The sequence below is a fragment of the Nomia melanderi genome, chromosome 12 (assembly GCF_051020985.1).
Source record: "Nomia melanderi isolate GNS246 chromosome 12, iyNomMela1, whole genome shotgun sequence".
NCBI classification, from domain to species: Eukaryota; Metazoa; Arthropoda; class Insecta; order Hymenoptera; family Halictidae; genus Nomia; species Nomia melanderi.
Window position 1 is genome coordinate 3,436,028 of NC_135010.1, and position 14,455 is coordinate 3,450,482.

General features: G+C 38.3%; 1 protein-coding gene across 1 annotated transcript; it reads right to left on the reverse strand.

Moving 5' to 3' along the window:
* Positions 1–12,250: 12,250 nt before the first annotated feature.
* On the reverse strand, positions 12,251–13,582 carry ich (zinc finger protein ichor). The gene has a single exon (XM_031975195.2). The coding sequence runs from the start codon at positions 13,580–13,582 to the stop codon at positions 12,251–12,253; it is 1,332 nt and encodes a 443-aa protein (XP_031831055.2).
* Between the last annotated feature and the right edge of the window lie 873 nt (positions 13,583–14,455).

Below are 14,455 nucleotides of genomic sequence, written 5' to 3' on the forward strand. Positions count from 1 at the left end.
TCCTCCGTCGTCTTCGTTCCTCTTTGCCCTTCCACCACCGACGAGGCGAGCGAGTGAACTTCTCCTCTTCTTCTTCCTCGTCGCGAGTCACCACTCCCCCCACCCTTCGACCCCCTTCAGCACCGTACACGGTGAAAGACTTTCTTTAAGCAGGCTCTACAGTGAGTGCCTGCACGCTACCGTCGGCCACGTTTACCGGACGGCAAAACCCGTGCTACAGAAGGATGTCCATTGTCTCACACGACAAGGCCATAATCGAGGCCCGATCTTCCACGCATCCGCTTCTCCTTCGTGTCCCTTCCTTCCTGCAGGAGTGATCCTTATGCGATCGGGACGGGTCCTCCTACCGAAAACCGGCCTCTTCCATCCGTTTCCGTGTATCCTGCTGTGTTAATGCAGAGAGATACCCAAAATTATTGGTTTCATTATCGAGCGACGGAAGCGGTAACTCCGTTAGCAAGCTGACAGATATGCGCGGTTTTTGTTGGGCGGGATTTTCAATGAAGCGTGGGTAATGCGGTGTATGGGTGGACCCCGATTGGCCTGATCCCTGGTTTTTGCGAGCTAGATCGCTATTCAGATTCTTGAATTGTGTGTCTAGATATATGCGATCGTAGTTTATAAATATACATCGAATTATGTTTTTACTGGGTAGATACATTGCGTGTAAAACAATTCGTGTGAAAAGATATGCTGCGTCTATGGAAGAATGGAAACTGGCTCTAGACATAAGGAATCAGCGTAATAATATATGATGGTTACGTGTTGTACAGACTACCTTTTTTTTTAAGAAATAAAATATTATTAATGATAGTAATAATAATGAGAATAATAATGATAAAATATTAGTAATATGTTATAATATTAAATAAATATTGTCCCAGGCCTAACCCAAAATGGCTGATCACCGCGACCTTCAGTTAGGAAACAAAGATGGTTCGTATAATACATAACTCTATGAAAACTCATGTTAGATTTTGAAAGATTATGATAAATGAAATAAATTATGTAAACAGAGAAAAATAATTTAATTCGTGTGAAATCAAAATCGTGAAAAAACAGGGGTGGGGTATACTTTGGAGAATTTACTGTTGAGACTTTAATTACGTGGATTTTTAACCGTCCAATTAAATTGGATAATCGGGGTTCTACTGCACTTTGAACCTGATAGAATGAGGATCTTTGTGAATTTTTAGATCTTTATGTGTTTTTCGATTAACACTGCAACCAGCGGATGAATCAAAATGACCCATTTTGGATTTCTTTTGCGAGTATTCGAAAGATACTTTTGTAAAAAATTATTTGGTAAATGCTTTTACTGACGCGCGAACTGAAATATAAGTCAATCGAAATTTCGATAAATATATTCTTATTATGTATACAATACAATCATAAACAGTCAGTTTAACCACTCGATAGTTCTAGTTTAAGCCTAGAATGATGGAAGGTTAATAAAAATTAAATGTAAAAACATTTTTTTAGATATTACATATAAATGTTTCATCAAATGTTGTGTACTTGAAAATACATTTTCAATGTGCCATGTTTTATTAGCTTGGTCAATAAAGAATAAATATAGTTTTTAAGTTTGTGCGTATTTAGAATGAAGCAATATTTTATCGTGCAATTGAAATTAATTTTTTCATCATTTATTAGTTTTTAATTTAAAATATAGGTTCATAGAAAATTGTTGGCATAACCTCTATTGCCAATCGTACAATTATTGAAAGAAGCAATGTATTTTAAATTAAATAATTAAATTATTTGAAATTAACTTTTCACTGAGTCAAAAGTACATAGCATGCTGGAAAGTATTAATGAAACAATTTACATCCATAATCTCTATAGAACACTAATATCACTAAAAAATAATAAATCATTCAGATAAATAGCCTTTTAATTCCTGACCCTATATGTTAATCCGTAGAACAGCGAATTTAGATAAGCATCTGCAATTTAACTTTATATATTGTGACGATCTCGTTGTATTTTTTATATATTTCTCACCAATATGAATTCTAACATTATTAACAATACGTCCTGTATCGCTTATTTAGAATATCAATCGGCAATGTGCTAGACTTTTTACGAGAGCAATACCGATTTCTAAATCAATAATTATGTATAATTATTTGCTAATGCAACGCAGCGCCTTTTACCAAGCGAAAAGGCGAAAATGTATGTTTAATAGAAAATATAACTATCGCGTACTCAATTAAAATAGCAAAAGGTGACTATATTATACTACGAATTACGTCTAATGGTATAAGAAACATATTTCACTTTAATAATGTTATCTACTCTATCTTTTCGAACGAACAATGTAATTTTTGTAAATTGAAAAATAGAATAATATCTATTGCATTTAAATTATGTTCACTTATTATTATATGAAATAATATAATGAAACGATTATTGGACATAGATCATATAAAAATTAAATAAAAACAAATCGGTGGAAAGTTATTCGTTGTCAGAGTCACTTCATTAACTTCAAAATGTAGAACATTGATTCGTCTTGTCGTGCCATTTGCGTAGAATCGGTACAGCTGCCTATAAGATAGAACGGAATGCGTATAAAGATAAGAATGTCGTTGAGACGAGCGGTAGTCAGCTTTCGAGCTAATAAATTATCTTTTCAGTTAATTATAGATTCCCCATTATTTTTACGATTCCAGTTGCATGAAAACGAATGGAAAGATTGTTGCAAACTATAGTTTTCAAACTTCAATAATAGTTAAAATCAACAACGTGTAAGAAATAGCGAGGACCGAAGAAGAAAATGCAATAAAACTTAATTGCAAATGTCGTGGATGTTTCGTAATATCATTTAAAGGAACATTAAAATCTTAGTATGTATACTATTTTCATTAGGAATGTCGATATATATAAGTGGTAAACTAAAATTTTTAGTTTGTTAAGATAGAAGTGGTAAATGTTTGTTGAATTAAAATAGAAATGGTAAATTCAAATGTTTATTAAATTAAAGTAAAAATGGTAAATTTAAATATTTATTAAATCCAAGTAAAAATTGTAAATTCAAAGACTTACTAAACTAAAGTAGAAATAGTAAACTCAAATGTTCATTAAACTAAGGTAAAAATGATAAACTCAAATTTTCGTCAAGTCAAACCAAAAATGGCAAATTCAAATTCTCATTAAATTAAGACTGAATCGCAAACCAAGCTTTCCAGCACATCAAAGTAGAAACGATACATTAAAGTCTTAAAACTAGTTAAAACGCAAGTACAAAATAAAATCATCTACCAACGTTAAATACAAACCTGAAATTAAACGTTCCACTAACAAATAATCTCGCCGGACCACCCCCACTACCCCACGTCACAACAGCTCGCCAATCGTCGCGAATGAACGATCCGACAAGTCATCTTCGGCCAGACTAAATTTCATTAAAAAACTGTTTATCGGTGAAAGGGGAACAGCGGAATTTACCAATATCGGCCGTGGTACGAAACGTGTAAGTATCGAACGGTGTGACGGCTGGCGTCGAGTTCGCCATCAATTCCGTGGCTCTGATTTCCTGGAGCGTCAGGAATCCTCTTACGTTGCTACTCGACGAGGAGTCAAGGAACCAGTCTCCTAGAAAAGGTGTACAAGCATTATAACCTGACCCAGCGATCTCGAGTAGGAAGCCCTGCCTGGTCCAACGGGGCCCGAAAAATGTAGGTCGTTGGCCTGGCTGGCTACGTAGGCCGCGATGGGATTCGTGGTACCCGTGATCCCTTTCTTCCATCACCGGGTTTAGCCTCTAACTGTTTGCGTTACACGAGCCTCCGCTCCGGTTCGACTGATCGTTTTGTCAACCGTCCTTGTCTCGGCCGGGCCTGGAGCTTTTATCTCTGTTCCTTCGTTACCATCTTAATTGGGACATAAACGGCGCGGTTAATACGGTATTTCTTATTTCCTGATTAATTCGCCCCGATATCGTACGGTGCGTTTATTAGATCGAGTCGCGAGTGTCTGGGCCCGATGATGTCCATAGCTTTTCGCGATAGTTACGCGTATATAAAGCGTGTCCAATTTATGCATGTGCGATCACGGTCAACACTGCGTGGACCGCGCAAATGGGTTCGTGTAAACATCGATGAGATTCTCTTTGTTTTTTAGAAATCTTGTGGGAGATTTATTAATAATATATTTATGTAATAAATCTATGTATTATGATAAATCTGAATATATTTTTAATATTTATTTATTGTATTAAATATTATATTAAATATATTTAGCTAATATAAAAAATTAATATTTACGTTTTTCCAATTATCGACATATTTATTATCGTTGTGTATAACCTTCCTCTATTTTTCAATTAACTTTTTTTAATATCATTTTCGAAATGACATTCAAAAATATCTTAGACAAGAAACGACATTACCTATAGGATGATATACGTGAAATTTAACAAAGAATCATAACTATGAAAACTGAATAAATTTTTCACATTATTCACACATTATTATACAAAGTAGTTTTTTTCTTATATTTACGTTGAAACTTTTTAAGAAAACAAAAATATGGAAGTATGCTTTAATATTAGGTTTAATGATAAGTACGAATTTTATTTACGAAGATTATATCTCTGAAATTTATTAGTGTACGAAGAAACAATTAAGATTGTAATATATTATTTTGATGGTGTGTGTTTGTATAATTTTATAATTTTGAATTGTACAGGAAGGACCCTTCTAATAGATGCTTCTTCATGTATGAATGGCAGTAATTTTGAAGAATGAAAGTTAGCAGTTTGTGAGATGAAAGTGTATATTAAAGACAATTCTAATGACACTTATTTATTGTGGGAAAATGTATACTCTTAACGAATATTGCCACGAGAATGTAAGAATCATTTTGTTCGGGAAATTATAATTAGGTCGCGGATATTTGTACAGTATTCGCATTATTATAAATCAATTTAGAAAAGCAGAAATAAATAGAGAATTATGTCTTCTGTTTAGGAATTTGTTAATATAATCGTAAGAACGAGGCTCTTTACATTACAATTTCTTTTCATTATGTTTTTAAATTGATCTGTATTATTCAAACTGGTTACGATGTATAAATTTTATTCGTTTCTTCTGCACATCTCTATATTTAGTAATAGATTTTTTAATGATCAATATTTGTATAAATTCACAATTTTATAGATTTATATTCGAAAATATAAAATAGATCAAATTATTTTACACATTAATTATCATACTCATTTGTTGTTCACTTCATCCTGCTTATAGCAAAGGTACATGCTATTAGCAGTAATTATTAAATAATCAGAAATACAGTTTTTACTTTACATAAGCATCTATCTAATTACTAATTAGAATTACCAAGTAACACTCGCAACGATGACCACAGGGACGTTTTTGCCAACTGATGGCACAAGGAAAGACCATATTTTGTAAGTCCTACACTCAATAATTAGAAATAGATGCTACAAATTCACCATTATATTATTATTAAAACTCGTTATTTAAGTCACGTTCATGTATTTCAATCAATTAGTGAAATGAATTACGTTTTGCTGTAAGTAAATTCTTACTAATAATTGTAGTTTTAATAAATTATCTCATTATATATAATGCACTCTCATTTCTTTCAATGAATAATATGGATTCTTTAACAATTTTTGTAAAAAAAAATATGAATGTCCTTCATTTGAAACTTTGCATATAATTTTAATATACTTTCATTAAGTGTCATAAATTTTTTCAGTTGGATTTATTTAAAAATACAGTTTCTACAACCTGTAGATTAAATTACCACTCATTTAACGGTTGACACATTCACAGGAAAAGTATTAGATCAACTCAAAATTCAACTGAAAAAATTCATGGAACTTAATACGATTAACAGTTTAATCAAATTATTAGTATTAATAAACTTATTATTCACTATTTATTAATATTAATATTAATAAATTCATTATTAACTTTTCATTAACGCGTTGACTGCCACGAGAATTGTGTACGTTTTATATAGTATTACTTATTCTTTTATAACACACAAGCAAATACTAGTAGGATTAATTATTCATAAATAAGTACCATAGATCTTATATTGTACTGTTATCTAGTTGCTTACGTTATCAAATGTTTTTATACAATATCAATTATTTATTGCAACCGTTTTCAAGAAATTTGGACGCTCCGATCATCGGTGACTGCCGTGACTGTCAATGTGTTAATATCAATATTAATAAAATTATAGTAAAAACAAAGAAAATTTGAACTAACTGACATCCATATCATTTCTATAAAAAACACTAAAGAATCCATATTTTTCATCGAAAGAAGATTCTTCCTTCATTTACCTACATAAGTACTCCATCTCAATCAAGAAATACGAAGCCACACATGACTCGCCCTAACGATGCGAAGAATATCCCCGAAGAAGGCTGTGGTTTTAACGGGTCTCGGTAGTTGGGCCAAAATAAAAAGATCGTCCCGTCTTGTTTCCTCTTCGGCCCACTCCGCGTTACCTGAATCTCCCGCATCTCCCAGCAGAGACAACGTCACGAGAGGCCGTATAACCTTTGAGACCGTAACCCCGTTATATTATTACATTTAACAATGGTACTCGCGGTCTTTATCCTAACCAATGCACCGTACATCAACCTGTTGCTGAAGCTATACCGGATCTGCCCCTTTTTCTTCTTCCTTTCCGAACGATCCCTTTTGTCCACTGTTTCCACATAATTTGACATGTTGTCGGGTTCCGGTGACGCGGAGGATTGCTCACGATGGCCACACGCAATAAACCGATATCTTTAGCGGTTCCAACAAAAAGAAGAACTACAATAGGGCCTCCTATAAAGTGTAACGTATCGTTAAGGCGCTTTACATGTAAGGATTTCGTGTTGTACGAAACGAAGAGCTTTAACACCTTGACTGCCACGAGAATTTTCAGCGTTTTGTACAGTACTACTTATTCTTTCGTAGCAAAGATAAATGATATTACAACTAATTATTAATGATTTCGTATCGCAGTTCATTGATCACACTATTGTCCAATTACTTATGTTACTAAATATTTCTGTTCGATATCAGTTTTCTTGTTGTAACTGTTTTCAAGGAATTTGGAACGCTTCTGAATTATTAGAAAACAATTGTGACATGCAAGATAACCAAAGTCGAATGGAAATGTTTAATAACGTAACTAAATTGATAACAGTGTAATGCAAACATTGTAACGCCAAATAATTCATAATTGTTCCTGCTTTTCTTTGCTACAAAAGGATAACTCCGCAGGAAAACGCTCAAGATTTTTGTGGCTTAACCTGTCAACTCTTTGAGTATCAGAGGAATTTTTCGTACATATTCGAGAAACGTCAAACAATTTTAAATAAAGATGCATGATTATAAACGAAAATTTATATTTAAGTCAATTTTGATTCGAAGTTTATAAAATTTTTGCACAATACTAAAAATATGTTAAACCTCCTTTATTACTAGTGAAATCAGGAATATATATCGGTTATTGACACTCAAAGGGTTAAAAGTCAGAATTAACCCCTTCTCTTGTGATTTGTTTCTTAACTATGATCCGTACAACTTTATCGATACAACTACTTTATTATTAATAATTTATTAAGAAAAGAAAAAATTTTGATGCTTTTCTTATGTATATGTTTACTCCAAAAGTTAACAGTCAATAAGAAGAAAGTAATATTTAATGTATATTTTAAAGAAATAAATAACACTTAGATTTCTCAAATTCAGTTTGCAATTTTTATCGCGAAATTAACACGATATTGTAGGTCAAGGGGTTAACACGTTAATATTAGAACTACCGCACCCGTCAAAATGACTGATTTCAGTTTTCTTATTTTACAATTGTTGATATCTTAAAAACGTTAAATACTTCAAATGATTTGAAAAATAAATAGTTTTACTTCAATGCTACAAGCAAAAAACCGAAAAAATATCTATTGTTACAAATTTTCTCACTTTTTAATTTTTCGTTTATAAAACGAAAGTTTTTAAGTTTTCGGACTTATTTTTTTACCGATATTGAAGCCGAATGTCTATTTATAAGAAATTTATGAAAAAATTGTTCGTTCTCGCATTTAATTATTATTTTTTCACTGTCAAATCTATATTGATCCGATTCACCCCGATCTACCCTATTGTTATTATTATTATTATTAGACACGTCAGTTATGCCCATTCATTTTTAATACTTTTACTTTTAACTTTCTTCTAGAATGTAACATAGTTCAATTTACGTAAACTATCATTGACTGAATTTTTCATCATTTTCTTCTTGTTCAATGCCGACAAACAGAGAATTTTTAGTGACATTTCATATTATTCTAAGTATGCAATGAATTTTCCTCATCGAAAGAAAAATGCTGAACAATTTCAATACTTTCGCTAACAAGGCGAAAGTATAGTTGCGCTGTTATTAAGAAAATCTACATTTCTAGAAAGAATCGACCAATTAAAAAATTTTTCCTCGAATAAGATTAAAGGAATTGAATTTTTTCTGTTGAAAAGAATATTTGAATGATTTCTTTCAGTCACTTGCAGACACGTGACTAAGTTCTATAAACATGAATGTAATGTAAAAACGCTTGAAAATAAAAAAAAATGTATAATAAATAAGCATCGTTACTTACCGGAAGTCGAGCGCGTGCGGCATGAAAATAACTTTGACTCAATCTAGAGGATCTATAAACTGCGCGTGATCGAAGTAGGCGTTATCATCCTCTCGGAAATGATTCCATATTAACCAAACTTGTTTTAAAAAAGTATAAAAAGAATAACATTATACGTGGTAATAATATAGTATACAGCAAAATCTTTCCAACTATTTAGTAATTTAAAAAGAAAATGCAATTAAGAATTGAGACATTAAATTTTACACAAACACCGCCGGGTGGGTGGGAATGACCTATTTCTTTTTCAATTATTCAGATGATCCAGATGCTATTCTGAGAAATTATTAAATAACTTGATTTACCAATGCGCATTTTGTAATATAAGTCAATCGGAATCTCGGTAAATGTAGTCTTGTAATTTGTATTAGAAAACACGAACCGGTTAGTTCGACTGTTCGGAAATTGTAGTGTTATTAAAAGAGATCGAATGGAAAATTAATTCGATGAAGAGGTCACTAGATTATAGAAAAGAAACCGGTTAATTTTAATTATAAAGAAAAGTTATTGTCACGATGCGAATATAATGTAGCAAATTAAGGAAAAAGTCCCACAATATAGAAGAAACTCCAGAAATTTACAAAAAATAGGTTGTAATGTTTCAATGGAAATTGTAATTTCAGGTAACGTGAAATTTTCATTCCAAGTATAAATTCAAAAAAAGTCTATTGAACATTATAAATTGCGTTTCGTGGAACGATATTATATTAAACGAATATGCTTTTACGTATCGATTAAAAATTTATAAGACTTTAATGATTAATAATCTTTAGAGTCAAAATATTCATTATAAATATATAATAAATATTAAAAGTATATAATAAATTAATTTGACTAATTGAAAAATAAATTGAATAACAAATAAATAGTAACTACAAAAACAATTAAACATTTTCCAATAAAGGATCCTTCAACAACAACTGCAAATAGATTAAAAATCAAACAAAAAAATATTTACAACATCGTTCTCAAACGAAACACATTGATCCTCGTCCAGCCTCAAATGTAGCGAATTCGTAAGAAATCTGTTTTCGAGAAAACGATACAGGCAACGTGACCATTATGTCAAGTAAACGCAGAATCCGGGCGTCGGCCTCGGCGAGGAGTCAGTGCCACACTTAAAGTGAAATAAAAGTAAGAAAACGAACACGTACGCGGCAGAGGAGATCCGGATACGCGAAACACGCGACGAGGAGCCGGAGATCATTGCGGGGTACCTGATTGGCCAGCCCCGGTGAGCAAGTACGCGGGAGGGTACGTTTCGTCGTCGAGTATTACAGCCTGATTATTTCGGACGAAAACTTGCTAACTTTCACCTCGCGAATGTCGATGCGTTCCGCTTCGATTAAGCTTCCACGAAAAATGGCGAGCTTCGTCGCTTCTAACGATAATCGGACGCGATCCGCGCCGTAAAAACCGGCCCGTTAAAATCGCGATTTAAAACAACGATCGGAGTTAATGAATTTTTCGCTCGCAGTTACGTTTATTTCGTTATTCGGATTTTCGTTGCCCGTTTTCTCGTTAGGATCCTGTTCGGACGAGAATTCGGGACGGAGAGGATTCTAGGATTGTGACACTATTATGCGTAAGTATTTGAACATTTCAATTGGTAGATATAATTAAACCTAACTGTTTAAAATGTTTTAATATATAATTTAGTTGATATTAACCCTTTGCACTCTAGAGGCATCTCTCAGTCAATTAATTTAATACAGAAAAATCGTAAAGTTTGATGTTTACTATTGAACTTCGCACATCAATGCGTGAAGTATTGAAATAAAATAGTTTTGTTAGTATAGAGTATAAAGGGTTAGTAGAAATGAATTTCATATTGATGAATATATTAATAAGATCACGTCGGTTGTCCAAATACTTACGAACGATAATACACGCTCGGTGCAAGGGAACGAAATTGCAAACTTCGTGTTACGGTAACAATCATTTAATCGAACATCAGCTTTTAAATAATCCACATTTTTCTGACTTTATACAAATTACAAATTCCGCAGCCACCATTGCAACACAGGAGACGAGATGGTCCGTCGACGAGACGTTCGCGGATCGAACGAGGAAGAACGATCGGAAAATAAGTTATGCGATTACCAGCGCGTCGATCCTCGCGTCGAAGGACGGCCTTGAGTATTTGTTCGAAAATTAATGGGATTGCGAGCGAAGTTGATCGTCCTGCGTCGCTCGATTCGTCGGAAAGCTCGCGGCTCGTCCCTTTCGACGACGATTCGGGGGACAAACGGAAATAATCTAGGTACACGATCATCGTTCTATGTTCTCGTTTTCTTTGTTTCTCGTTTCACGTTCTTTATCACTCTTCTCGGCGAAGGTAACCCGTGTACGAGCGCGTCTCGTCTCCTCGAGGAGGATGGTCCTTAAAACGATCCTAAGAATGTCGTCGTACAATGTTACATACGGTGCGCCAAGATCAAGAAAAAGCTAATACGGAGACTAAAGAGTAGGGGATCGGGAACGGGGGTGGGAGGTAAGGGGAAGAAACTTAAATAAAAAGTGACAGACGATCGACTATCTTACAAAGATAAACCAATAGAGGGGAGGGAAGGGAGGAGGGATCGAATGAAAATAAATAACAAAGAAATAGAAAGGACTGCGGACAATGAGACCGTGAAAAATATATAATATAAAAGCATTATAAATAAAAAGAAACAAGCGATAGAAAATCTACTGAAACAACGTATTTGGAAGAGCTTAGGTACATCCGTAGCCCGGCCGTCTGCGAACAGCCGCGCCTCGCGTAGTTTTCGTCACTTCCGTCTACGTTTTAAGTTATATGTTACACCTAACTATGTATAATGTATACATATAAATGTATATATACTCTCTCTCTCTCTCTTTTCTTTAACAATCATCCTCACCGATAATTTCGCCAGCTTTTACTCTTTCCTCCGTCGCGTCGCCTTAAAAAAAGAAAGGAAAACGTAAAACGTCCGCTTCTTTTCCTACGGTATATATACGCACGTACCCGCGTACGTGTGCTCTGTTATCAACCGATACGTATATATGTACACACCGTGTGACCAGTGGGTTTCACTCACTTCGAGTCGTCGTTATAACACAGCACGAGAGATCATTCTCACATCACCCGATTATTGAAATCATTATCTTTATATTTTACTTTATTTTTATATCATTTCGTTTCATCCGTCTTCTCTATTCATCCTTCCCGTTTCTCGCTTGGTACGCGATCCATGGCCCCGCTGGAAGAACCGCGCGGTCGAGCTCCCCGCACGACGGCTTCATACCTATTTACAAAAGCCTCGATCCATCCTCGATATTGCACCTGAGGGACCCGCCGCGGCCCAATGTTTCCCGGTAGGCATCGTGCGTCGTTCCCTGGACGGTATATGTCTCAAGATTCGCGTTGGATTCACGGCACTCTCGTCGCCTCTGAACCCCTTTTCGAGAAACGCCGATCACCGACCTTTCGTTCCGACATGGGGGTTCAGAGTCTTGACCGACATCGCTTTGCCATAGGTACTTACGGTATATAATATAGGTACATCCGAAATATTCTCCCGAAAGCGGAGATCAGAACCGTCAGCAACTTTAGTCCCTGCCGATCCTCTTGTGGATCTGTTGGTGTTTGATCAGGTGCGCCTTTTGCCTGAACGCCTTGCCGCACACGTCGCACCTGAACGGTTTCTCGCCGGTGTGGGTCCTCAGGTGCACCTTGATGTTGCTCTTATTCAGGAATCCCCGGTTGCAGATCGAACATCTGTGTACTGGCTTTTCTTTGCCACCGATCAGGCCAGATTCTGTGCCGTAGGGTAGCGCCGTAGCACCAGTTCCCGGACTCTTCTTTGAAGGATTCTGAGAGCCTGGCGCGGGCCGCGACCTCTTCCTGGGGTGCGAGGGAGCCGCGAACGACGAGTGCAACAGGTGATCCGGGCTGCACGAGGTGGACACCCTGCCCGGCGGACTGACAGGCGGATAGGGACTTGTGGATGAAGGTGTCTCGCCGCACGACGCGTTTTGGAGGCCCGCGTTGGCTGACTGCAACCTGGCGTTCAGCAGCGGCGCGTACCCGTGTGTCAGCAGACTCTGCAAGGTAGATCCATGTTGCTGTGCCTGAGTGGACGGCGTGGCTGTCGCGTATATCTGCGAGTACGGGCTAGGCGATGTAGTTTCCTGCGCCTTCGGTGAACACGCGGTGTCGATCCATTCGGCGATGTCTATCCAGTCGCGCGACGCGTCCGGGTCGTGTTCCGAGCCAGCTCCGTTTCCGCCACCGGGGACCGTCGTGTCCGCTATCGCCGAGCCGATGATCTCCGCGATGTCCTCGATATCGTACTCGACCTGCTGCGTGGACTGCGGTAGCTGTTGCTGGTGATGATGGTGTTGTTGTTGCTGCTGTTGTTGCTGCTGTTGGTGTTGGTGATGCTGTTGCTGTTGCTTCTGGCTACCCTGCGGACAGGGTGTGCTCGAGGATACGACGGGCGATTCGTAGTACTCCTGATTGGAGGATGACGTGGGAGAGGAGGAGGGTAACGATGGTCGCTGCGCCGACGATGCTATCGTGTGATAATGGTGACCGGGTATGCCGTTGATACTGAGATGTCCTGTGTAGCCAGTAAACGGTGGCAAAGGCTTCAGCTCCGCCAACGACTGAGCCGAGGCTACGCCGACCGACGAGCCGAGTAGAAGTGTGTCCCACGCATCCTGCAGACCAGCTGCCGTTTGCTTGACATCGGGTGGCTCGAGGAAATCCGGACCGGTCGTTCCCCATGGCGACAAGAGCAAGCTGTCCACGCCGACGACCTCCGCCGGCGATCCACCGACGACTATTCCAGTCCCCTGACTACTATGCGGTGGCTCGACCCCGGAGGACGTCAAGTGCGGAGGTGCCGCCGGTGGGCCTGACTGGGTCTCGTACTTCATGTCGATCACGATGTCCGAGGTTGGCGAGACGACGCCCTGACAAGGCGGCACCACGACGTCCTTGACCAACGAGCCCGGCTGGGTCTTTCCGCCGCAGGCCGACTGCTTCGGCAAACACCTGCTCGGGGTCCCGCTGATGATATCGTACGGCGACGTCGCGGCTAGCTCCTCCTCTTCGGTATCCAGAACGTCTTGGGACGATTGGCTAAGCGGATATTCGACCTTGATGTTGCGCACCACCGTTCGCTCCTCCGGTTGTTCCTGGCTCGGCTGCTGCGTTTCGTCTGTGGACGGATACTCGAGCTTGATGCAGGACCTCGACAGGATGTCCTCGTCACTGTCGTTTCGGCACTGCCCGGACGAGATCCGCGACGTGGATAACAGGGAGCTAAGCAGGGAGGCGTTGAACGCGGACGCGGAGGACGAAGACAGCGACGACGACGCGTTTGCCGGTCTTCGCTCCTCTGATCGTATTTTCGGGTACTCCTCCGTTTTGATCCGTACGTTTAGGGACGACAGGATTCCGTTCAACGAGTCAGCGGACGCTACCGCGCCGCCGTGGTTGATATTCCTCGCGTACGTGGAGCTGAGAGACGTCGCGGACGGCAACGCGTTGTTGCCGTGAACCGCGTTCGATGGGACGGTTCTGATGTTGTTGCTTGTTGCCGAAGACGTGGTCGTCAGGAGCGCGGATAGGATCAGATTGCTCGCCGAGGAAGGTTCCGGTGACGACGAGGCGATGCCGTACGCGCCGGACGACGAGCCTACGGCATCAGTTCCTCGCGCTATCGTGTTCACGTGACCGAGGCTCGACGACGAGCACGAAGAGGACGCGGTCGACGCGATACCGTAGCTCGTGCAGATGTTCCTCGA